Genomic DNA, 25,903 nt, shown 5'->3' on the forward strand with positions numbered 1-25,903 from the left:
GCATGCTAGGCAAGCACTCTACCACTAGGCTACATTCCCCACCCTATGAGACACACTCTTATCAATTAAGCCACCAAAAAAAAAAACAACCATGAAGCTCTGACTCAAGTGGTAGAATGCCAACTCAGGAAGATCCCATATTAACAAATGAACCCACCCTGATAGTTACCAGCTAACAAGCAGCAAACACAGTGAGCCCTGCCCTTATGAACTTCCAAGACAATAGGTCACAACTCATCTGAACTTGGTGTGAGTATCTTATGTTGCAACAGACTTTGTGCAGGATTTGGGATGGGAAATAGGCCTAGCAAAAAGTCGGGCAGTTCCTCATTTTTGTCCAGATACTCATGTGGCACCTTCTCAGATGTTTTTGCATTCTTGTTTGATAAATGGGCACCCATGGGGGTTCCTCTTGGATTGTTGTCCTTATGGGACAGGGTTAAATGCGTAGTTGGAATTGGTTGGCAATAGGTCATAAAGAAACTTTTTGAACTTGTGCAATAAAGGGCCCTTGATTTGATCTGCTTGATAATAAAATATGAATAAAAAAAAGCAAGAAAGGAGCAGGAGATCCTGAGAAATTTTTGGCACACAGGAATGAGTGGGACTTAAGTAAGTTACATGTTTTATTTCCAGTGCTGAGGATTGGATCCAGGGCTATGGAGATGCTAGACCACACTCTACCACTGAAGTACATCACTGACTTTAGTAAGGTTAAATATTTAAAAGATTGCTGTAATTATTTATTGGAAGACTTTTTGAGGAGACTAAGATAAAGTAAGTTTGATAGTACTGCATTCCTTGTTATGTGCCTTTTTTGTATTATGGTTTACTGTTAAATATAATACTTCAAATAGTTTTTCCCCATATAAATAATGTATTGAAAAAGGAAAGTTGCCATAAATAGTAACTATATTAATACAATTTAAAAAATACCAATAGCTGGACACACCTGTAATCCTATGTACTCAGGGGGCTGAAATCTGAGGATCATAGCTTAAAGCCAGCCCCAGCAGAAAAGTCTATGAGAGTCTTATCTCCAGTAAACTCAGGAAAGGTTAAAAGTGGCACTGTGTCTCAAGTGGTAGAGTAGTAGGTAGTCTTGACCACAAAGAGGCTCAGGGAAGCACCCAGGCCCAGAGTTTAAGCCCTAGCACTTGAAAACAAAGAAACAAAAATCCCACCTATTAAGTGATCCTGGGTGGTGATAATGAGGTTATTAAGAGTTTGGGGTTGGGCAAAGGCTGAGAAGAAGCTGACCTGGGACAAGTGTTGTTGCTGCTGTCACTCAGTACTATACTGGAAATTACCTTCCAAAACATAGTCATGAAAACTAAGGAGTGCAAAGCCAACAAGGACGCGTGGGGCTGTTTGCATCTGCCTTAATCTCAGCCTCAGTAAGAGGTGAAGCGAGAGACATGCACAACTACTTAAGATCCCAGCTTATGTGTCCTGTAGTGCCTGTTACATTCATATCTCTCAAATGGGATTGTCGGCACAATTGACTGTGCTTGTAATGGAGATTTGCCCGGACTGGGAATCCCAGGGAAGGGTGCAGACTGAAGTTCTCCCCTCCATTATGTGAGTGATGATGATGTCACCTGTTAATAGTTCTTGGGGGCATTAAAGAGTAATAATGCATGTGCCTGTTTTACAGCATCTGGAAATACTGTTATTAAAGGTTATGTTTGTTATTATTTTATACTCCACTATATGTGTGTGAAGGAAAGGTAATTTTTTTTAGTTCTTTATTTTTGTCCTTTGTCATATTGTAATATCTATGTGACATAGTAATTCCCTGGTGTGTTTGTTTTAGTGTTTGCTCCACTTTTAACTGGTGAAGAATGGGGGAGATAGAAGGAACATACAGAGTCCTGCAGGCTGCAGGCACACGCTTGGGTGGCCAGACCCCAGTGGGCGTGAGCACCCTGGAGCCAGGGCAGACCCTCTCACCCAGAATGCAGAAGTACCTGCACATTCGTGTGAAGCTGCTGGACAACACAGTGGAGACCTTTGACATTGAGGTAAGAGACACATTCCTCATTCCCTCTAAAGGTCAAGGATTGTATACCTAGGTCCATTTGTTGGTTCTAACTTGTTCATTTAGAGCACGAATTTGACTAAGAGTGGCTTTGATGAACACAGAAAAATCCTTACAAACAGTGGTTAGGGTTAGTTTAACAAGTGGGATCCTCTTAATTTTCACCTAAAATTCTGAAAAGGTCCAGTGTTCTCACTCTTTTCTTTTGAGAGGCTTGCTTAAAGGACAGATGAGAACAAACTACAACCAGATTATTTCCCCCTCTATCTTCCCTGGTCTGACTTTGCCTCATTATTATCTCTGTTGGAAGACAGATTCAGTCCCTCCTCCTCACAGTGGCTGGTATGAGGATTATCACACCCCATACAGACAGCCTGACCTACCGAAGGTGTTATACAGTGTTAATGTATAAATTTCATTTTTCTAGGTCAACTATAAGTTGTTGTTTTTTTCTTTTTAAATTTTAGAAAGTAGCAGTTACTTAGGAGGCTGAGGTGTGGTTCAAAGCCAACACAAGAAGGAAAGTCTGTGAGATTTATTTCCAATTAACCAGCAAGAAAAAGCCAGAAGTGAAGCAGTGCTCAAGTAGTGGAATACCAGCCTTGAGCAATAAAGCTGAAGTATAGCATACAGGCCCTGAATTCAGAACTGGTAGTGCATGTGCACACAAACATACACAGGAAGGAAGGGAGGGAAGGAAGGAAGGAAGAAAAAAAGGAGGGACGGAGGGAGCACATAAAGCAGAGTTTTTATCTGTTGTCCTAGCTACTTCAGAGGCTGAGGCAGAAGGATCAGTTGAGACCAAGAGTTCAAGGCCTTGGATGCTGAGGCTCTGTCTCAGAAAAAAAAAAAAAATCAGACCCATTTTCTACATTCTCCCACTGTCTCTCATTCACTGGTTTCATTTGTATTCACTTTCCACCCTTGTATTTGAACCAGAAGACATGCTGTGCTAGGTGACTTTGCTGCTGTACATGTTTCCAGTCTACAGAAGGGCAGTGGTCAGATAGCAATGAGAACCAGCTCAGTCACAGACCAGGCTCTGTATCCCACAGTACTTTGCTCAGAAAATGTGTGTCAAATAAATGAAATTAGATTCGGTTAATTTGCTTTCTTTTTGCTTTTTTTCACCACTCCCTAGTACTGAGAGATTTGAACTTGAGGCCCCATTCTTGCTAGGTAGATACTCTTTAACACTTGAACCATATTTCTAGCCTCTAACCTGCTTTTTTTTTTAATTTTTAATTTTTTTTTTAAATCGGTCTTGGAGCTTGAACTCTGGGCCTGGCCAATGTCCTGCTTTCAGGGTTTGTGCTCTACCACTTGAGCCACAGTGCCCCTTCTGGTTTTCTGGTGGTTAGTTGGAGATAAGAGTCTCATTTACTTTCAGAGTCAGACTGGCTTTGAACCTTGATCTATAAATCTCAGCCTTCTGAGTAGCTGGAATTATAAGTATGAGCCACCAACACCTGGCCCAACCTTTCTTAAGAATATTTTCACTTGTTCTGTCTGTGACAGTGTTTTCTAATCTCAGGGATTCAATTTTTTAAAATCATTTCTAGTCTCTTATACCTGTTTTATCTCTTTTGTTGTTATTGTTTTTGTCTTTGTTGTTTTGTTTTGTTTTGTTTTTTTGTACCTCAGTGGCCTTCTGAGGTAAATGTGTATATATATTTGGAAGATGCCAGTTTCTGTGCATAGATGGTTACACTGTATTGTATGAGAATTCTGCAGAATTACCTAGCTGATATTGAAAGTTTATCTTTTCTTTTTCTTTTTGCTATTCCCAAGGCTTGAACTCATGGCCTGGACACTATCCTTGACCTTTCTCAAGGCCAGTGTTCTACCACCGGAGCCACAGCACCACTTCTGGCTTTTTCTGTGTATGTGATATAGAGGGATTGCATCCAGGGCCTTGTGCATGCTAGGCGAGCACTGTAACACTAGACCACACTCCCGGCCCATGGAAGTTTACCTTGAAAGGAATCTTTTAACAGAGAGAAGACATTAGTAGTTTTTCTGATCTTATTTTTTGTTATGGAAATATAAAACAAACTGAATGCTGGTGGCTCGAACTACTCAGGAGGCTGAGATCTGAGGTTTGTGATTTGAAGCCAGCCTGGGCAGGAAATTCTGAGACTCTTGTCTCTAATAAGTCACAGAGCCACTTCTGGCTTTTTTGAGTAGTTTAAGTGGTAGAACTCTAGCCTTAATTGCACCCAGAGTTCAAACGCCAAGACCAGAGGGGAAAAAAACAGAAACATACAAAGCACCTAAAGCCTTGGGTGTCCAGCCGTTAACTGTTGAGGAGCTTGTGCTTGTTCTCCAGTGTCTGTCTGTGTGGAGAGGTGCGTGGTACCTTGGGAGAGGAGCTCTGAAGTTCCACTTTTATCTTTGTCTCCTGCCTCCCAATGAGTAAAAAAGTGAGAAAGTGTCAAGGCTGATGATAACAGGGATGGCAAGTAACCCAGAGTAAAATCTGCTGGCAGAGAAGGCGCGGGGTGGCCCACCAAGGACAGTCTGATGGTCGCACCTCTGAGTCAAGAGGGCTTGAAGTGAGAAGTTAGAGTGTTGGAGGGTAAAGTTGAGTTGAAATTTTTTGATAGCTGGATGCCATTCATTTCACCCATTGAAAAGTATACACTTCAGCCAGATGCCAGGGTCTCAAGCCTGTCATTTCTGCTACCTGGGAGATTGAGATTGGAAAGATCTCTCTTCATTGTCCAACGCATGCAGACAAGATCCCTGTTCAACCAGTTGTTGGTCACAGTGCTTGGACATGGGCTCAGTGGTGCACCCTGTTACACTGGCTATAATAGGAAGCTTAACAAAGGACGCCAGATGCAGTGGCTCACGCCTGTCATCCTAGCTACTCAGGAGGCTGAGATCTGAGGATCAAAGCCAGCCACGGCACTAAAGTCCGTGAGACTCTTATCTCCAATTAACCACCAGAAAACCAGAAGTGGCACTGTGGCTAAAGAGCTCAGGGACAGCGCCCAGGCCCAGAGTTCAAGCCCTACAACTGATCCCCCTCCCCCCCGCAAAAAAAAAAAAGAATTACAGGTGTGAGCCATTCATGCTTGGTTTGCCTTTTTGAAAAAAATATATACTAAGGATTAAACTCAGGGCCTCAGGACTGCTAGATACTGCTATAACAAGTAAGCCACACCCTAGTCCAAAGTAAAGAGGTAATAGAAGGGGGGCAGAGGAGGGAAAGGAAAGAGAGAGGACAGGCAAGGTAGCTATTACTGGTACTTGAACTCAGAGGTTGATACTCTCCCAATTGCATGCCTCTAGTCCTTTTTGCTTTATTTACTTGTTTCAAGATAGGGTATTGCATTTATACCCACACTGGCCTGAACTTGTATTTTACTCTTTTTTCTTAGCAGTTACCTAGGCTGGCTTCAGTCTGTAACCCTCTGGATCTGCACCTTTGGAATAGTTAAGACCAGAGGCCTAGTGGCTCAAGATGGTAGAGCAGTAGCTTTGAGCTAAAGAGCTCAGAGACAGGGGGCTGGGAGTTTGGCCTAGTGTTAGAGCGCTTGCCTAGCATGCACGAAGACCCAGGTTCGATTCCTCGGTACCCCACATACATAGCAAAAAGCCAGAAGTGGTGCTGAGGCTCAAGTGGTAGTGTGCTAGCCTTGAGAAAGTCCAAGGACAGTGCTCAGGCTCTGAGCTCAAGCCCAGGACTGGCAAAAAAAAAAAAAAGAGCTCAGAGACAGCGCCAGGCCCAGATCCATGACCCCATGACCGACAAAAAAAAAAAAAAAAGACCAGAGGCCTGAGCTCCTGAGCCCCTGGCATTTTATTTTATTTTTATGTATTTCATTTTAAGACGAGTGTCACTGTGTAATCTAGACTGGCCTTGAATTCAAGTCCTCCTGCCTCAGTTTCCCAAGTGCTGAGATTACACATAGGCATTGCTCACCTCAGCCTCATTTTTTTGACTTTTTTTATTCCAGTCATCCTATTGGGTACGTTGTGGATCTTATTGTATTTCAAGATGTTTCAAGTTTTTGCCATGTTGAAGAAGAAAGCCAGAGCCTCACAAATGCTCTCTGCCACTGAGCTAAACACTTAAGCCCTGTAAGCTATTTGTAGTGGCCAAAGAAGGAAGGAAGGGCTTTAAGCTAAAAAGAATTATATAACTTAAAAATGAAGCCACATGGGTTGGGAGTTTGGCCTAGTGGTAGAGGGCTTGCCTAGCATGCATGAAGACCCAGGTTCGATTCCTCGGCACCACATACATAAAAAAAAAAGCCGGAAGTGGTAGAGCTCTAGCTTTGAGAAAACCCAAGGACAATGCTCAGGCCCTGAGCTCAAGTCCAGGACTGGCAAAAAAAAAAAAAAAAAATGAAGCCACATGTTCTATCTTAGAAGTGGTTATTGAGTCTGTGAATAAGGATGTCTGACCCAGAAGAGCTTCTGCAGTGCAGGGTTGTAAGGAGCTGGAGAAAATACAGTGTGCCTGAATGTTGGGAGCCGTGTGCAGGGTCAGGCTGGCCCATGAATCTGCATCACTGAGTAAGATAACCACACAAAGAAATGAGTTGTCACGTATGAACGCCATGCCTCACTTTGAGCTATATCGTCGGTATTGTGAATCACTTTCTGCTGAGACGTGATTACCATTGGCTACGAATGTGTTATTGCTTTATCATTCTCTGCTGAGACCTATAGTGAGAGTAAACACGTGGACCTGCCCCACCCTGCCCACCTTTGTGCTGATAGGCTCCTGCACCCTGTGTTAGCCGAATGGACTTCCTCAATAAACGCGCTCCTGCCTTGACGGGACCCTGACTCGTCTGATTGCCCTCCGTCGAGGGAGGGCTGGGTGCGGGTGGTCAGTCTGCTCTTTGCTTTCTCGGCTCGTCCTGGTTGGGACATGTGCTCTCTCTATCCCTCCTGCGGGTCGGGAGGGACCGAGCACTAAAAACCCCGACACCTGAAGACGCTGGCCAGCAGCAGAGGCTGCTCGCATCATCTGAAACGCATTTTAAACTTTCGTTTAGAGTTGTCATGGAGAGTAAAGCAGGAACTTTTATTGATAATGTATTTAAGTCAATACTTAGTCTCATATGTAAGTAGTAGTTACCGAGACTTAATGATCATCCGCAGAAATCATTTACCGAAACAAACTTGCTTACCAGGTTTTTCTAAAATAAAGAAATTGTCGTGAGCAGGGGAAGTAATTCACCAATAGACAAATAATAGGATGCAACATAGTTTATTGATTTAACATAGCTTAGCAGAGTTGACACTGTACTCTAGTTCCTATCTTCTAGTCCTAACTTGCCTAATCCTAATCTGCCCATCCAGCACACCTGCTGGACTCACCGCTCTGACATCTCTTAGTCCGGAAGTCGAACAGGGCCTGCCCATCAGTTATTAGATGCGGCTCCCAGTCCTGCTGTGGTATGAGCTCCGGGGCCGCACGACGCGTCTCCAGCCTCGTCGGTCTTCTCGAGCAAGGAGTAGCTTCTGCAGGCCAGAGATCCTCGAACCACAGACTCGGTGAAGGCCAGCAGAAGTGCTGCTCCCTATCCTGGTTCCTTGGTTTATACTGATCCTTGGCCTGCTCCTCTCTGGCCCGCTCCTCTCTGGCCCAGACTCCTTTGTGCTTGATTTGGATTGATGTCTTGGTCCTTGCTGGGTCTGGATTGGTTACACCTTTTGGTCAGTGGTGCCCAGAGATGTGCTGGTTGCTTGCTCTATCTTGCCCAGGTGTCTGGGCTCCTATGATACTTCATCTTGTAAGCCAGGCTCCTGGTCGTTTCTATGGTTACAGTCATATGTGTCCTTACATCATTTTTATCCCTCATGTCCACAAGCCTTAGGAACAAGTTTGTATTGGCAATATATTTTTATAACACTATTTTTATATTAGCATTCCACAATATATTCATCATATATCACTTATTATATTTATCATGCTAACATTTTCTCCCTATTAAATGCTCACAACAGTAATATATACTTTATAGTTCTTTATATTGACTGTACTTAGATTTAAATACTCTCCATGTATGGATTTTTTAAATTACAGTGTTGCAAAAAAGGGGGAGAGAAATCTTGATGGGAGGGTCAGAGTGAAGCCCTGTGTATGAATTTAGGCTTCAATTATGTCTACTTTTAACTACCTTTGATGTTTATTGGTTGGACTTTTGGCTGCCCAGAATTCACTCAGTAGCTGGAGTGGGGAGAGAGAGAGAGAGAGAGAGAGAGAGAGAGAGAGAGAGAGAGAGAGAGAGAGAGAGAGAGCGCGCGCGCGCGCGCTCGCGCGAGAGTGCGAGAGTGTGTGTGTGTGTAAAGTCTAGTAAAGTTGGTTTATTTCAGTCAGTTAAATGCATTATCTGGTTTGGAACATTGAAATATAGCCTCAACTGTAGGGTTTTACTTTTGAGCCATAAGTTTGCTTGAAAGCCATCTGTATCTACTTGCTTGTGTGTTAATCTGTGGATGATTCTGTGTTCAGTTCTGACTATGTTTGATATGGGGAGTATCCAGCTCTAATATCAGAACAGTGGAGGGAGAGGTCTGGCAGATTCCCAAGGCCCCACCTAGAATGGTTGTCTTCAGTCTAAAGGTCAGGGCAGTTATACTTTCACTGGTAATTAGTTATTTTATGAGTTAAAAAATGGGTAGATTGGGGCTGGGAGTTTGGCCTAGTGGTAGAGTGCTTGCCTAGCATGCACAAAGACCTGGGTTTGATTCCTCAGAACCACCTATATAGAAAAAAAGCCGGAAATGGTGCTGAGGCTCAAGTGATAGAGGCTCTAGCTTTGAGAAAGTCCAAGGATAGTGCTCAGGCTCTGAGTTCAAGGCCAGGATTGGCAAAAAAAATGGGTAGGAGGCAGAGTTCAAGTAATAGCACTTGAGTCTCTGGATTCAGTCCTTGGTACTACAAATTAAAAAAAGAAGAGTTAATGTAAGTTACAGCTTTTCTGTTATTTGAAAGTCAAGGTGGTATCTGGTGATGTAGCTCGGTGGTAGAACACTTTTTAGCATATTCAAAGGTTCTGGGTTCAATCCTCAGTGCTGCCTTAATGTAAGTAAACCATCTGGGACGTGGTTGAGGGAGTGAATGTTCGCTGTTTCACAAGCTATGATGATCATGAAAGTCTTCTCTGTTGTGATGTTCCATTGTCTCATATTTCCCTGTCCTTTAGCATGCTTACACGTGTTAAGCTTCTTTCTTTTAATAATTAGAGAAGCACCTGGTCCTGGTGGCTTACCCCTGTAAAATCCTAGCTACTCAGGAAGCTGAGATCTGAGGTTGCAGTTTGAAGCCAACCCTAGCTGGAAACACTTGTGAGATTTTCTTCCTCCTCCTCCTCCTTCTCCTCCTCCTTCTCTTCCTCCTCCTCCTCCTTCTCCTCCTTCTCCTCCTTCTCCTCCTTCTCCTCCTTCTCCTCCTTCTCCTCCTTCTCCTCCTTCTCCTCCTTCTTCTCCTTCTCCTCCTCCTCCTCCTCCTCCTCCTTCTCTTCCTCCTCCTCCTTCTCTTCCTCCTCCTCCTCTTCCTCCTTCTCCTCCTCCTCCTCCTTCTCCTCCTCCTCCTCCTCCTCCTCCTCCTCTTCCTCCTCTTCTTCCTCCTCCTCCTCCTCTTTCTCCTTCTCCTTTTCCTTTTTTTTTTTTTCCAGTCCTGGTGCATGAACTCAGGGCCCGAGCACTGTCCTTGGGCTTTCCTCAAGGCTAGAGCTCTACAGCTTGAGACACAGCACCACTCCGGGTTTTTCTATGTATGTGGTACCGAGAACCTAGTCTTCCTGCATGCTAGGCAAGCACTCTACCACTAGGCCAAACTCAGTGCCACATGAGACTCTTATCTGCAATTAACAAGCTAAAAACCAAAAGTGGAACTGAGGCCCAGAGTGATAGAACACTAGCTTTGAGTAAAAAAAGCTCAGGATCAGCATCCAGACTCTTAAGATCAAGCCCCACGACCTACAAAACAACAACAACAATTAGTTGAAATATGTAACAAGTAGGAAGACAAATTCTCAGTCATGAAGTCTATGCTTGAAGACTTTTTGTTTTAGCTAAAGTTGGTATTTTCAGTCTGGCCAGGAAGAAATAATCGAAATTCCAGAAAGTATCATAGCCAGATGTTTGTCATTGCTCCCACATGGACATCCTAAATATGGCAAATAAACTGCCTTAGAACTTATTTTGGCCTGAATTCAGAAGAAAAAGCTAGTAATTCAACATCTGAAATTTGGGGAAAATACAGGCTTTTTACAAAAGCTTTTATGTGTTTCTAAGAGACATAGCTATTATGCGACTCTGCCCTTGTTTTTAGAACCTGTTATTTTGTCATGGAAAATGGATTTTTTTTTTAAAACCTGGACAGGAAATGTGGTAGAGTAGTATATTACAGAGACGTGGACATTTTTTCTCATCTTGATAAAGATTTTATTTTATTGTCGGGATAATGTATAGAGGAGTTACAGTTACATTCATCAGGTAATGAGTACATGACTTCTTGATGCACCTTTTCATGTTTCTGTCCCTTTTTCCTTCCTTCCACCCCCTCCCAATCATCTTGTTTTTTCCCCCTTCCCTTTCCTATATCAAATAAACAAGTGTATACACAATATACCAGGTAACAAAGTTAGATACAATAACCACATGAGATTAACCATAAGTGGAGAAAAGAAATTATTGCAATGGTACGTTAAGAATAACAATCACAAAGATAAATCTCTTGATCCATAACCTAGAGTTGAGTCTCATCCTGTATGACTGTGTACACAGCTTTTGAGCTATTGTAATCCTCTGCTAGGAGAGTCCTAGGTGTGTACTAATCGTTACACATGAGGGAAGCATGGACCCTATGCTCCTCTGGGATACATGAACATTTTTATTCTTAGTTACTTAGTTGTGGTATTAGAGGTTTCAGTAACAGCCATCTCCTCTGAATGCAACACACACAAGCAGAGCTGGTATGTTAGTCTTTAGGCTAGAAAATGAGAAAGACTAGGGACTGCTGTCCTGTAGACCCTAGTACCAGAGAAATCCCCTGGCCACAAGTATGTAATGGAGAAGTTACAACAATACAGGACCTCCACCTAAAGTAGAGAAATGCAGTTGGCAGCTGTACTGCCTTACCTGGCTCACCATTGCTTGACTTCTTAAGCTGTGAGCCCCACTCAGAGCAGGCCTCATGCTGGCTTTACCTATCAGGAGAGCAGAAAAGCTCCCCTTCAACGTTTTTTGTCTTTTACCATTTACCTTTCAGGGCCCCTCTCTCCCCCCTCCTTCTCCTCCCTCCCCCTCCCTCTCTCTCCCCCTCCCCCTCCCTCCCTCTTCCTCTTCCTTTCCCTCTCCCTCTTCCTTTCCCTCTCCCTCTTCCTTTCCCTCTCCCTCCTCTCCCTCCTCTCCCCTCTGCCCTCTGCCCTCTCCTTCTCCTTCCCCTCTTCCCTCCCCCCTTCCCTCCCTCCCTCCCTCCCTCCCTCATTCTTTTATGACATTTTAAATGCCTGAATTCTTAGTCCAACTCTCCCCAGGCAGGCCGTCCACAGGAGCAGGGAGAGATGGGTTAGGTAGCCAGGAACTTGTGCTCCTCAGGCCTCCCGTTCCCTGTTTGCTAGTCCCATCTGTATCAGCTTCTGCCTTGGTCAGGTTAGGACCAAGCTTTACCTCTCTACCCTTAGCCACATGATGGAGTGTAGATGTGTGTCTCTTTTAGTCTGCAAATCTGTGAGAGAATCTGTGGAATTTCTTTGCCCAGAGATTCCACTAGGATCCCAGACCAATGCTAGAGAATGAAGTGTCACTTTTGCATGTCCTTGTCTGCTAGGGCCATGCAGATTTCAGGCCAGAGCTTTACCAGAAGTCAAAGGCCCTCACTTCTCTGCAGGCCTTCCCTTAGCTGACCAGTGGACACCTGTGTCACATACATTTTCAGGACTGCCTGCCATCATTTGGCTTTCCGTTGATCTGTGTTGAAATGAGTTGTCTGGCTGGTTCCACTGCCTCCTGAGTACATTGAAATTTGTTCTTGTTCTGTTGGTAAACAGTAAGATCATTCCTAAAATTCAGTTAGATCCATCAGCGTTGCCACAGGCATTCTTGCACACACATGTGCTGCTCTCTTCAGCCCTGCCAGGATTACCCTAGAAAGCAGTTAGGTTGATTCATGTTCCTTTTCCTCTATAGGAACGCTCCCAGCCATGGCCACTTATCCTCCCTGGTACTGATGGAGTCTGTTGTTCTCACATTCCCTCTTCTTCCACTGCCCGCCATTTGGTATTGCTGTAGGGTCTGGTGCTGAACTTGCTCCAGGTCCACCCTTGTCACTGCCTCTGCCATGTCACCCTCCAGCATACTTCTCCCCTTGAATACCACCCTGCTTCACTGGTCATATGTTTCTTTCAATTTGCTCATTTGCAAAACAAGCCCCTCTCTTTTCTATACCTAGAGGGTGCAGTGTTCTGTTACAGCTTTGCTTTTGCTAGAGAGCTTTTTAATAAGGTTTTCTCATCAGCTCTACCTACAGTTAGTTCACCTTCAGTATTGAGGAAGTAAGCCAGGTGCTAGTGGCTCATGCCTGTAATCTTAGCTATTCAGGAGGCTGAGATCTGAGGATCACTTATAGCTTAGTGTTCTAAGCTAGCACAGACCAGAAAGGCTGTGAGTCTCCTACCTCCAGTAAACTAGAGATGTGACTCAAGTGGCAGAGTATTAGTCTGGAGAAAAATGCTCAAGGATAGTGCCTAAGCCCTAAGTTTAAGCCCCAGGACCAATTCAAAACAAGAAGAGGAGGGTGAAGAGGAACAAGGAATGGGGAGGAGGAGAATGAAGAGAAGGAGGAGGAGGAGGGGGAAGAGGAGGTGGAGGAGGATGTGAGGAGGGGGAAAGGAACAAGAAGAAAAGGAGGTGGGGGGGGAAATGGACAAGGGAAAGAAGAGGAGGAGGAGGAGATAATGATGATGGTGATGGGAGGAGGGGAAAAGGAACAAGAAGATGAGGAGGGGGAGAAGATGAACAAGGAGAAAAAGAGGAGGAAAGGAAGAGAAAAGAGAAAAGGAGGAGGAGGGATGAGGGGGGAAAAGAACAAGGAACAAAAAGAAGAGGAGGAAAGAAAAAAAGTAGCTCTGGGAAATGTTTGCAAACTCTGAGTGCTACTTAAAAAATAAATAAAGCTAATTCTGGTCTGGAGGCTTGGCTTGGCAGGGAAGTGTTTGCCAAAGACATACAAAGCCTGTGGTTAGGTCCTCAGTGAATCCTAAGCCAGACACAATGGTATACATCTTTACTCTCAAGACGGAATTACAGATTTTAATGAGGCCGAAGCAGAGAATCTCAACGTTGGAGCCAGCCTAGGCAGTATAGCAAGATCTTGCTAAAACCAAAACAAAACCTTTTCTTTCCTCTTCTTTTTCTTTTGTTAGTTGTGGGGCTTGAACTCAGGGCCTGGGCGCTGTTCCTGAGCTTTTCAGCTCAAGGCTAGTGCTCTACCACTTGAGCTTTTCTGGTGGTTAATTGGAGATAAGAGTCTCACAGACTTTTGTGCCGGGGTTGGCTTTGAATTGCAGTCCTCAGATCTCATCTTCCCAAGAGGCTAGGATTACAGGAGTGAGCCACTAGCACCCAGCGTGTGGTTATTTTTGAAATGGCACCCTGCTCTCTACCTGGCCAATCTTGATTGTGATCCTCCTGTTTGTTTTTGTTGGGATGACAAGCACTCACTGCTGCACTCAGCCATTGTGCTAACTCCATAGCTTGGAATGACAGGTGTGTCAACCAGACACCCAGACCTTGGTTGAAATAGTTTCATGAACTTTTATTTTTCCCTTTTTTTTTTTTTTTTTGCCAGTCCTGGGCTTGAGCTCAGGGCCTGAGCACTGTCCTTGGGCTTTCTCAAAGCTTAGAGCTTTAGCACTTGAGCCCCTAGCAACTCTTCCAGCTTTTTCTATGTATTTGGTACTGAGGCATTGAACCCTGGTCTTCGTGCATGCTAGGCAAGCACTCAACCGCTAGGCCAAACTCTATGCCCTCATAGAAAGCCCTTTTAAAGCAAATTTCTATTAATTCAGGGTATTCAATTTTATATATGTTTTGTGGTGTTAGCGTTTGAACTCAGGGCTTGGCTATTATTAGTTAAAAGGTATACTCCTTAAGCCACACCACTACCCTTTTTTGCTTAGCTTTATGTGTTAGTATTAGAGAAGGTCTCTTGTTTTTGCCCAGGCTGGCCTAAGACCACCCATGATGGTCCCTTCACTTCCTCAGCAGCTGAGGTTAGAGGAATGTATCACCATACCTAGAGAACAAGAGAAAGGAAATCTAAGGCATAAATTAGCAAGCAAACTTTATAATTCACACAGTGAACACCAGAAAACCATTTAAAGGTTTCAGAGCTGATTTGCCTAAGTAGAAAGACAGCTAATATTTATGCACTGTAAAAGTTGTTATTTAGATGGCAATATTTCCAAATTGATTTACAAATTGAGCGTGATCAAAATCCCATCTGGCTTCTTTGCAGAAATTGATAAGCTGACCCTAATATTTTTATGCCAAAACAACCTCAAAAATTAAAAAGAAGCCAGGCATGGTAGCTCATGCCTGTAATCCTAGCTACTCAGGAGGCTGAGATCTGAGGACTGAGGTTCAAAGCCAGCCCAGGCATAAAGTCCATGAAACTCTTATCTCCAAATGAGCTAGAAAGTTAAATAGCCCACAGAGTGGGAGAAGATCTTCACTAGCCATACAACAGACAAGGGCCTCATATCTAAAATATGCCTACAGCTAAAATAATTGAATCTCTTCAATACAAATCTTCAAAGAAACAACCATCCCATTAAAAGGTGGGCTAAAGACTTTAAGAGAGACTTCTCTCAAGAGGAAATAAGAATGGCCAATAGACACATGAAGAAATGCTCGACATCTCTGGCTATAGAAGAAATGTAAATCAAAACAACTTTGAGATTCCACCTCACCCCAGTTAGAATCCCCATGATCAAGAAACCTGATAACAACAGACGCTGGAGGGGGTGTGGACAGGAGGGATCACTACTACACTGCTGGTGGGAGTGTAAAGTTGTTCAACCACTCTGGAAAGCAGTATGGTTGGTTCCCAAAAGACTAGGCATAGAGCTCCCCTGTGACACAGCAATCACACTCCTTGGCATGTACCCAAATATCCAGAAACCAGGGCATACTAAAGCCACTAGCACAACGATGTTCATTGCAGCATTATTTACCATAGCCAAGATATGGAACCAACCTAGATGCTCCTCAGTAGATGATGAGATCAAGAAGATGTGGTATTTCTACACAGTGGAATTCTGTGCTGCTATCAGAAAGAATGGTATCGCCCCATTTGTAAGAAAATGGAAAGACTTGGGAAAAATCATATTAAGTGATGTAAGCCAGACCCAAAGGAACAGGGATCCTTTCTTGTGACCTTCTCTCAGGGACTGGTCACATCTTCCCACTTCTTGACTCAGGATAGCCTGCTGCTCTGGATTTACAGCAGCAATTGCCTTACTAACTATAGTAAGTTTCTGTGCCAGGGTTTGTGTTGTTTTGTTTTCTTGTTTTTGGTGGGACTTGACCTCTGGGCCTGGGCACTGTCCCTGAACTCTTCAGCTCAAGGCTAGTACTCTACTACCTTGAGCCACAGCATCACTTCTGGCTTTTCTGGTAGTTACTTGGAGATAACTGCCCAGGTTGGCTTTGAACCTCGATCCTCAGATCTTGCCTCCTAAGTAGCTAGGATTACAAGTGTGAGCCACCAGCACCTGGCCCATGTCAGTTTTTACTCTTTGTACAGGCAATGTTTTTCTGCTGAGTGTTTTTCTGACAGTTGTTTCCATTTCTTGGCTGATTTTATGATGAATATCTTTGAATATTCAATGTTCATTCTATTTGATCGCCAATCTTTGAAGCACATAAGTTGTTTATAAGTTGGCTAATAAGTTGGCTAATGAAAAGAGGTGCTTGTGAGAGGAGCTGGTTATAACCTGGATGAAGTTTGGAATGTATCATGTCTTCAGGTTTCTGGGTGGAGGCTAGTCTATGTGTGACTCACAGGTATTGAGGTTTGTTGGTGGAAGCTGGTCTGTGTGTGACTTCAGTGTTGTCAGCTCTTAGTCACCAAGCCTCACTGGACCATTTTTTAGCTCTGCTTCCATAGTCTCCTCGAATCCTCATTTTTGCAAGCAATCACATAGGTTTTACTTATTTATTTATTCTGTTAGCCCTGCAGCTTGAACTCAGATCCTGGACACTGTCCCTAAGCTTCTCTGTGTGCACTCTGCCACTTGAGCCACAGCATCACTTCCTGCTTTCCTGTGTATGTGGTATCAGGAATCAAACCCAGGGCTTTGTGCATGTCAGGCAAGCACCCTACCACTAGGCCAAGCTCCTGGCCAAAGCATATAGGTTTTATCTCCTGGCTTGGGCCCTTCATCTTTGATGTTTGTGCTTTAGGGATTCTTCTGAAATTGCACCTAGTATTTCACACATTGGTCTACTGTGAACACCCACATTGCCTTGCTCTCTGGCTGCAGGCACTTCTCCCGCTCAATTTAGATTGAGTTTACTGAAAACAGAGCATCTTCTTCCCTCAAATTCTTATATATTTTAGGGAAGGGACATGGTACTGGGAGTTGAATGCAGGACCTGTTCTTGCTAGGAAGGTATTCTACCACTTGAGCCATACACCAAGCTATTTGGAGCCCAGGCTGTTCCCAAACTCATTATCCCCCTATCTCAGCTTTCCAGCTGCTGGTGGTATAGGTGTGTACAGTTTTCCTTCTCTCTCTCTCTCTCTCTCTCTCTCTCTCTCTCTCTCTCTCTCTCTCTCTCTCTCTCTCTCTCTCAATCTCTCTCTCTCTCTCTCTCTCTCTCAAGGATTTTTTTTTAAAAAAATTTAGTTTAGTGTAATAGGGTTAAGGGAGGGAGAAACAGAGAAGATAAAAACATTGCATGCCCCCCCGCGGGAAATGGGAGTTAAATTTCTCATTTTAGATTTGGTTGTTTTGTTCCCTCAGAAGTTCTCTGGGAAGAAGCAAAGGAAGGGGTGACACTGTTCAAAAAGAAATGTACCCTATCTATAACAACAGTTTAATGTTTAAGTTCCTTGCTGTCATGAATGCCTTTAGCTGTTTTTAGCAGTATTATAGAGGTGCTGTGCAGAGGACTTACAGTTATGTAAACCTTCTTTTTGAATGTCACCCCTTTCCTCACCCTCTTATAATGACCTTTTTAAAGATCTGTTGATTTTTTTTTTTTTTTGCCAGTCCTGGGGCTTGAACTCAGGACCTGATTACTGTCTTTGAGCTACTTCTGCTTGAGCCAGAGCACCACTTCCAGCTTATCCTCAGTATGTGGGACCAAGGAATTGAACCCAGGGTTTCCTGAATGCCAAGCAAGCACTCTATCACTAGGCCACACTCCAGGCCCACTAGTGAACTTTTTTGAAGTAGGTTTTCCCTTTTGGTGTGTACATTTGTGCTAATTTTCCACTTTCCAGGTAGGTAGCTGTAGTTCATGAGTTAGGTTTCCGTTTGATTTCGATTCGTATTTTCACAAATGAGGTTCCAAGGTGGTCTGTGTTGACTGTAACTGACCTTATTTAAAGGCCACAGTGATTTCCCAGACAGGCCTTCCCTCAGAAAATGACTCCAGCCTGATTCAGAGCTGTGGGAATGAGCAGCATCTGACAGGGAGGAGGGGGCAGGACACGCTGGCAGACAGGTTTCGTTGTGGGTGTACGTTTTCACAAGTACGCACAAGTAAGGACAGGCAAGCCAACCAGAACCCCTTCTGTTTGGGAGGGTGAAAGAGAAGAATTGCCTAGAGGCCAGCCTCCTTAGGAGATTTGACAGTCAGCTAGTTGCTCTTCTGTTTGCTTTTTTTTCTGGACCTAAGAAGTCAAGTTTTGTTTGTCCAGCAATTTCAAGCCTGTCATTTAGTAGCAGGTTACTTCCCTGTTTCTTGTGACTTAATATTATTCAGTTATGCAGTGAAGCCAGATATAGATCCCCTTGGGGTTTATCTTTCTGATATGCCATGCTGTCCTGGGGCAGTTCTACCAATATCTCCCTCCTGGAAGGGAAGAGTGGTTCACGGCCATCTCTACTTAAGAAGTTCACAGTTCTGTCTTCAGGCTTGTCTTTCTTGGCGAGGGCAGATGGCTAGGGTGATTTTCCTCTTCTCATGAATTTGGGAGTGCAAGTAAGAATTAGCAGACCAGAGGCCTGATGCTCCTTTAGTGAACCACTGATAGTGCACTTCCTCCCAAAGCCTCTCTGGTCACGTGGAGCTTCCGCTACCCTCAATTTTTGTAGCTGTGTATGCAGCTTGACCGGAACAACTTGCAGGAGTGCCACAATGCCTTGAGCTTTTTCCTCCCCACATTTGAGATGCTCTTTCCCACATAAAAAGTATTAAGACTATCCAATTTGTGGGCTCATTTAATTATTTAGAGCCCAATCAGGAAATGACACGAGTAACTTGAACTTAGAAATGTAATGGGAATAATAGTTAACTGGTAGCAGGATATTAGCTACTAAGGACCAGGAAATGGTCCTGAAGAATGTAGGAATAACCAAGCTGGTTGCTCATACATGTAATCCTAGTATTTCAGAAGACTGAGACCTGATTCAGAGCCAGCTGCAAAGACTTTTCTGGTTGGAATGCAAGGCCCCTAAATTTAAATCCGGCTTCTGGCACTCACATGTGTGGGTATGTGCACGTATGTACACACATGATGAATAGAAATGTACTAAGGAAAGAAAATCCAAGGAAACAACAAATGTTGGACAGTGGCAAAGTTCATGCAGATGTCACAGGAACAGCCTGTAGAGGCAGGTAGAAGCTAAGTGCCAATAAAACATATGACAGTAGTAGCCCCTGGCCCACAAGAACACGTAAAATTCAGGCATGATGGTTCATGCCCATAATCCTAGCTACTTAGGAGGCTGAGATCTGAGGATTGAGATTCAAAGCCAGCCTGGGCACAAAAGAACCTGAGACTCTTATCTCCAATTAACCTCTACAAAACCAGAAGTGGGGCTTGACTTAAGGGTAGGGCGGTAGCCTTGAGCTGATAAGTTCAGGGACAATGCCCAGGCCTAGGGGTAGGGTGGTAGCCTTGAGCTGAAGAGCTCAGGCACATGCCCAGGCCAAGTTCAAGCCCCATGACCCACACACACACAAAAAATGTAAAACTGCAGAAGCAGAAGAAAAGCTCTCTTGCTCCTTGGATCCACCTTGCCAATGTCTTGGCAAGCCAGACATTGAAGAGAGGTGTCTATAATGCCCTGTTCTAGCTTCACAAAGCAGGACAATCATAGATTTTAGATGGAGAGGCAATAAAGAAGTAACTTGCTCATCATTAGTAACGGGTTTCAATTTGGAGGGCTGGTTTTTTTTTTTTTGGCCAGTCCTGGGGCTTGATCTCAGGGCCTGGCCTCTATCCCTGAGTATCTCCGTGCTCAAGGCTAGCTCTCTACCACTTGACCCAGAGCGCCACTTCCAACTTTTTTTTTTATGTGGTACTGAGGAATCAAACCCAAGGCTTCGTGCATTCTAGGCAAGCACTCTACCACTAGGCCACATTCCCGGCCCTCTGATTTGGAGATTTTAAATTTTACTGTTTCCTTGAGGAGTTTAGGAAAATCTTATTGTGTAGGTATCAGAAAAACAATTTCCATGTCCTGTGGTAGAAGATAATGTGCTAGGTGATCTCCTTAGTCTAAGTACTTGGGAAGCATATGGTACAGAGCCCTTCCTGAGAAGGCAAGGCCATTCACACCTTTCTACTCCAGTCCTTTTGGTGCTCACTGACACTTTGATGGACATATTTTAGAAATGTGTGATAGTCTAAGAATTGAAAGTATTACCAGGTGATGCTGACCAACATGCATGCACTGTGTTCACAAGCTGATATTTTGAAGCCCCTTTGTACAACTATGTAAAAAAAAAATATATATATATATATATTTTTTTTTTCCTAGTCCTGGGCTTGAGCTCAGGGCCTGAGCACTGTCCTTGGACTTTCTCAAGGCTAGAGCTCTACCACTTGAGCCTCAGCACCACTTCTGGCTTTTTTCTAGGTCTATGGTACCAAGGAATCAAACCCGGGTCTTCGTGCATGCTAGAAGCACTTTAACCACTAGGCCAATCTCTAGGCCCCTGTAAAAATAATTTTTTAAAAAGCCTTCCAGAATAAGAATGAGATGCTTATCCAAAATGTTGATGACCTTTCAAAGAATCCAGTATGAATGCACTACAGTTTCCTGTGAGCAATCAAGATTATTTTCATTGTGCAGTATAATGTTATAAAAGGCAATTTGGATCTGATCTAATTATTAGACAAGAGAAATTGTAACTAAAGAAGCTAACAGTAGATGTGAGCTGAGCAACAGGAGTGGGCATCTGGACAGTTGGGGGGGTTAAGACTTGGCACGTGGACTATAAATGGGCACAAGAGGCAAACAAGCTGAAGGACATCAGGCTGTTCCAAAAGAATTTTCCCACAGCACTCAAGATAAAGCAGTGCTTTGTTAGCCAAGCCTCTGTACCCATTTCCATCTAGACATAGTCTTTAATGGCACTTCTATTGATGTAGATTTTTAACAGTATGTTTTATGTCTGAGCTTGGGGAAGGACTTCAATACAGTGACCAAGTGGTAAATGAAATATTGGACAAAACATTTTTGTTTCATATTTGTGGTGTATGTGTGTGTGTGTGTGTGTGTGCGTGCGTGCGTGCGTGCATGCCACTCGTAGTGCTTACACTCAGGATCTGGGTGCTGTCGCTGAACTCGTCTGCTCAAGGCAAAGAATTTTACCACTTAAGCCCCAGCTCCACTTCTGGCTTTTTGGTGGTTAATTAGAGATAAGAGTTTCACAGACTTTGCTGTGTAGGCTGGCTTCAAACAACAGCCCTCCGATTTCAGCCTCCTGAGTAGCTAGGATTACAGGCGTGAGCCACTAACACTCAAGTAAACGGGAAGTTCTTTAACTTACAATACATACATTGTGTTCTCATACTTTTCTTCCCCAGCTTGTATTTGAAGCACAGTTATACTCTGGGAGGCCGTGTTAACAGCAGGACATGGGTGGGACAACAGGTCTCTTCCTTTATCTTTCTGCCCACAATCAGGGCTGGATACAGGGGCTGGAAGGCCTTTCCGCTTGCTCTCACATTGGGTCTTTCTGCCCACAATCAGGGCTGGATACAGAGGCTGGAAGGCCTTTCCGCTTGCTCTCACATTGGGTCTTTCTGCCCACAATCAGGGCTGGATACAGGGGCTGGAAGGCCTTTCCGCTTGCTCTCACATTGGGTCTTTCACCTTCTTGCTGCTGCTTTGGGAACAGATGCTAAGTATCAAAGTTTATGTCCTTTTAGTACAGAAGATTTGGGGGTCACAATAGACATTACAGATACAAATGACATTGAGGGCACAGCTGCTCCTGAAATACCTATAAAAATCAAGGAATGTGACCTAGAGAAAATTGAACAAAGAGTTTAGGAAGGAGAGCCAGCCAGAGGAGGATCTAGTTCCCTGAAACTAGAATGGGGAGAGACAGTTGGTGTTCCCCACATCTTCCCCCTCCCTTCAAACTTGTAACTTATCCCCACCCCCCAGTCAGTGTTGAAGCCCCTTGTTCTCTTCTTTTTTTCTTTCCATGGGTCATGGGGCTTGAGCACTGTCCCTGAGCTCTTCAGCTCAAGGCTACCACTCTACCCTTTAGCTACAGCCCCACTTCCACTTTTCTAGTGGTTAATTGGAGATAAGAGTCTCATGGTCTTTAGTGCCCGGGCTGGCTTTGAACTGGGATCCTCAGATCTCAGCCTCCTGAGTAGCTAGGATTACAGGCATGAGTCACCAAGCCTGACTCCCTTGTTCTCCTTTATACCCATCTGTAACCCTTTGGTGATAGTTTTGGAAATTTCAGGAGTAAATGGTAATTCTCACAGGTATGGCTCTCCCACAAAAAAAAATTGAAGGGTATAAATTGAAAAATTATTTTACTGAGTAACACAAAAAAATGCCAAATATTATCTTCATAATACATTATGAAAAAGATGTTGAAATCTCTTTTTTATTTCAGTCCTAGGGATGGAATCCAGGGCCTTGTACATGCTAGACAAGTAGCATACCACTAACTTACATCCTCAGCCCCTGTTTACATGATTATTGGCAAGAAAAAGAAATTATTAGGGGCCGGGAGTTTGGCCTAGTGGTTAAAGTGCTTGCCTAGCATGCATGAAGACCCAGGTTCGATTCCTCGGTACCACATACATAGAAAAAAGCCAGAAGTGGTGCTGAGGCTCAAGTGGTAGAGCTCTAGCCTTGAGAAAGTCCAAGGACAGTGCTCAGGCCCTGAGCTCAAGCCCAGGACTGGCAAAAAAAAAAAAAAAAAAGAAATTATTAGCTGCCATTTTATGAGTTAATGCACCCATTACAGAACCAAGCATTGTGCATCGCTCATCTTTAACCTGTCCTCTCTATAGACTTTCATGGAGAAGACAGTCTGAACCCTGGGGATCAGTCCAATCAGACATCCTCTGGTAATGCCTATGTTTTTCCACGTGTGCAGTTGATGACTACAGCTTGGGGCTTGGAGACCTTTTTGTGACAAGTATGATGCAGAGCAGTTTTTGTACATTATTTCATTAAGGCCTCATAATTACTCTGAGGCTAAATCCAAGGATCAATGTTTGAATACAACCTAGACAGAAGAGTCCATGAGAATCATATCTCCAACGACTAACAAAGAGCTGGAAGTGAAGCTGTGGCTTCCACCAGCCTTGAGTGAAAAAGCTAAAGAACAGTGGCCAGGCCCTAAGTTTAAGCCCTACTGGCACCTAAATAAATAAATTAATAAATACCTTCTAAGATAGATTTATTCCTCAGATGAGGAAAACAGGTTGAGCCTACCCACTTAGTAGAAGCAGAGATTTCATTTCCAGAGCCCATGTTTTATGTGCATACACCAACTTGATCCTGTGACAAGTGCTGGGGCAGGACTGTGAGCACAGAGTGGCCTGTTTGTGCATGTTGGAGATGATGCAGAAACATACGTAAGAGGGTAAGATCCAGAAGACTGTGGTTTGTAGCCAGCTGTAGTAGAAAAATCTCTTGGAGTCAAGCTCCAGCGCCAGATAGCCAGCAAAAAAACCCCCACAGAACTGAATGTATAGCTCAAGTGGTAGAGTGCCATCCTAACAAAGACAAGGTCTCAGTTCCATGTTAAACACACACACACTTGAACTCAGGGCCTGGGGACTACCCCTGAGCTTTTTTGCTCATGGTTAGCCTTTACCACTTGAGCCATAGTTCTACTTCTGGTTTTCCGGTGGTTATGAGTCTCATGGACTTTCCTGCCTGGCTGGCTTTGAACTATGATCCTCAAAGCTCAGCTTCCTGAATAGCTAGGATTACAGGCATGAGCTATCAGTGACCAGCCCCGTGGCTTATACCTATAATCCCAGCTACTCAGGAAATAGATCTTGAGGGGGAGGGTTGATTGTGATTTGAAGCCAACCCAGAAGAAAAGTCTGAGACTCTGTCTCCAATTAAGCAGCAAGCTATTGAATTAGAGGTGTCGTTCAAATGGTAGAACAGCCATGAGAATGACCCTGATGCCAATTAACACGCACGCACGCACGCACGCACACATGTCCACATACACAACTAGAAACGGGATCTAGAAACATATCTCAAATGGTAGAACACTTAACCTAGCATATCCAAAACCCTGGGAGGATAGGAGAGAGACACTAGAAATTTACTTTTAATTAGATGCCTTCTTAATCCTTCAAATTATTCTTTGGTTTATTTATTTGGAGGGCTGGTAATGAGACTTGAATGATGTGCCTTGCCCTCTCTCCTCGCATTTTTCCTCAAGGTTAGTGCTCTACCACTTGAACCACATCTTCACTTCCTTCAAATTATTCCAGAATCAATCATATGATTTTTTTCTGTATGTTTTAGTGATAGGACTTAGCAGTAAATTTCCTATAACATTTACTTGGTTATGGTGTAGAATTATTTTAATTTACTACTTACCAATAATTTACTTCAAATATTTTTATTAATAGCCACAATTTTATGTTTTTCTGTAGGGATGTAGATGTCTTTGTGTTTGGGGAAAAATATCCTCCATGCTTTGGAGAAATTTAAATCGCACTGCAAATATATGTTTCTTGGTAGTTTGTAAAAAAAAAAAAATGCAATTCTGAGGGCTTTTTTGGGAGTTGAGCTACATGTGTATGTGTGTGTGTGTGTGTGTATGCAAATACATGTAGGACATGGCTAGAAAACATGGGGCTTGAACTCAGGGCCTGGGCACTGTCCTTGAGCTTCCTCAAGGCTGATGTTCTACCACTTGAGCCACAGCACCACTTCCGGCTTTTTCTGTGTGTGTGGTACTGAGAAATCAAACCCAGGGCTTCCTGCATGCTAGGCTAGCACTCGACCACTAGGCCACACTCCCAGCCCACAAGATGTGTCTTGAAACTATGGGTGTGTGTTTGCATGGTTGGCACACGGACTTCCCTAGTCACCCATGGAGGTAGATACTTTGGCAACTGAGACGGCCAGGAAGGAGGGGCTATGGGAACTGCTTCCTCACTGTGTTCTTGCCATAGGACTTAACTTCTCCAGCCCCAACCCCACCCCAAATCATTAGAATCAGAAGCAATTGGAGGGGGGCGGGGCTGGAGTTGAGCTGTTTATAGCACACTGCCAAATGCCAGACAGGATGAAGACCTTGTTTCTACTCTTCAGATTTGCAGGAAACTGCAGCTCAGGGAAGGTCCAGACACCTATTTAGCACCCCAAGGTTAAGCTGTCAGCTCTTTCATCCAGCCTTTAAGGTCCCCAGCACCCAAGGGCCAGCTGCCAGCCTTTCTAGCACTAAAGTATGTGTGTGTGTGGGGGGGTGACATTCCAGTCCCTCATTCCTTTTCCAGGTTTCTCGACTCAGCTTCAGAATTCCCTACAGTGTGGTGTGTGTATGTGTGCATGTATGTGCACGTGTGCATGCACGCATGTGTGCATATGCATGCTCACTCACCAGGGTACCAGTCCTGAAAGCCTGAGTGCTATCTGAGCTTTACCACCTGAGACTCAGCTTCACTTACAGCTTTCTGTGATTAATTAGAGGTGAGTCTCACAGGTTTTCCTGCTCAGGCTATCTTCAAACCTAAATCCTCACATCTCAGCCTTCCTGAGTGTCTAGAATTTCAGGCATGAGCCACCAGCATCCAGGTTAACCCATAAGGAATTGATTTCAACAGACAATATGGCTGTCATGATTTCTAGTTGCCAACCACCCCAGGGGCTCCATTGCTGGGTCTGAGAAGCACATCCATACTTGAGTTACTGAGCACTGGCAGAGTCTTCCAAGATGCCATGGTACTGGAATAGTGTTTACTGGATGATGTCAGAGTGATTTCAGCCCAGAAGATTTCCTCTTTATGTATTAATTAGATTTACAGAGTGTCACTCTGTCCTAGAGAGGTGTTCACTACACTATTTTTCTTTTTCATTCTTTTTTTTTTTAGAATGTTTTTTATTTATTTATTTTTATTTATTTATTTATTTGCCAGTCCTGGGCTTGATCTCAGGGCCTGAGCACTGTCCTTGGGATTTCTCATGGCTAGAGCTTACCCCTTGAGCCTCAGCACCACTTCTGGCTTTTTCCTGTGTATGTGGTACCAAGGAATTGAACCCGGGTCTTCGTGCATGCTAGGCAGGTACTCTACCACTAGGCCAAACTCCCGGCCCCACTATTTTTCTTTTTCATTCTTTTTTTTTTTTTTTTTTGTGGGTCATGGGGCTTGATCTCAGCCTGGGAGCTGTCCCTGCGCTCTTCGGCTCAAGACTACTG

At 43.9% G+C, this 25,903-nt stretch overlaps 1 protein-coding gene across 1 annotated transcript in view; it reads left to right on the top strand.

Moving 5' to 3' along the window:
- The window catches only part of Farp2 (FERM, ARH/RhoGEF and pleckstrin domain protein 2), a 104,799-nt gene that overhangs the window by 14,367 nt on the left and 64,529 nt on the right, over positions 1-25,903 (top strand). The window contains exons 3-4 of the mRNA XM_090355195.1: positions 637-777; positions 1,817-2,024. Coding sequence (XP_090211321.1) covers positions 1,845-2,024 — 180 coding nt within the window. The 5' untranslated portion in view covers positions 637-777; positions 1,817-1,844. The remainder of the gene's footprint in view (positions 1-636; positions 778-1,816; positions 2,025-25,903) is intronic.

This window comes from Megascapheus bottae, chromosome 21 (genome assembly GCF_031878675.1).
Source record: "Megascapheus bottae isolate mThoBot1 chromosome 21, mThoBot2.hap1, whole genome shotgun sequence".
Classification (NCBI taxonomy): Eukaryota; Metazoa; Chordata; class Mammalia; order Rodentia; family Geomyidae; genus Megascapheus; species Megascapheus bottae.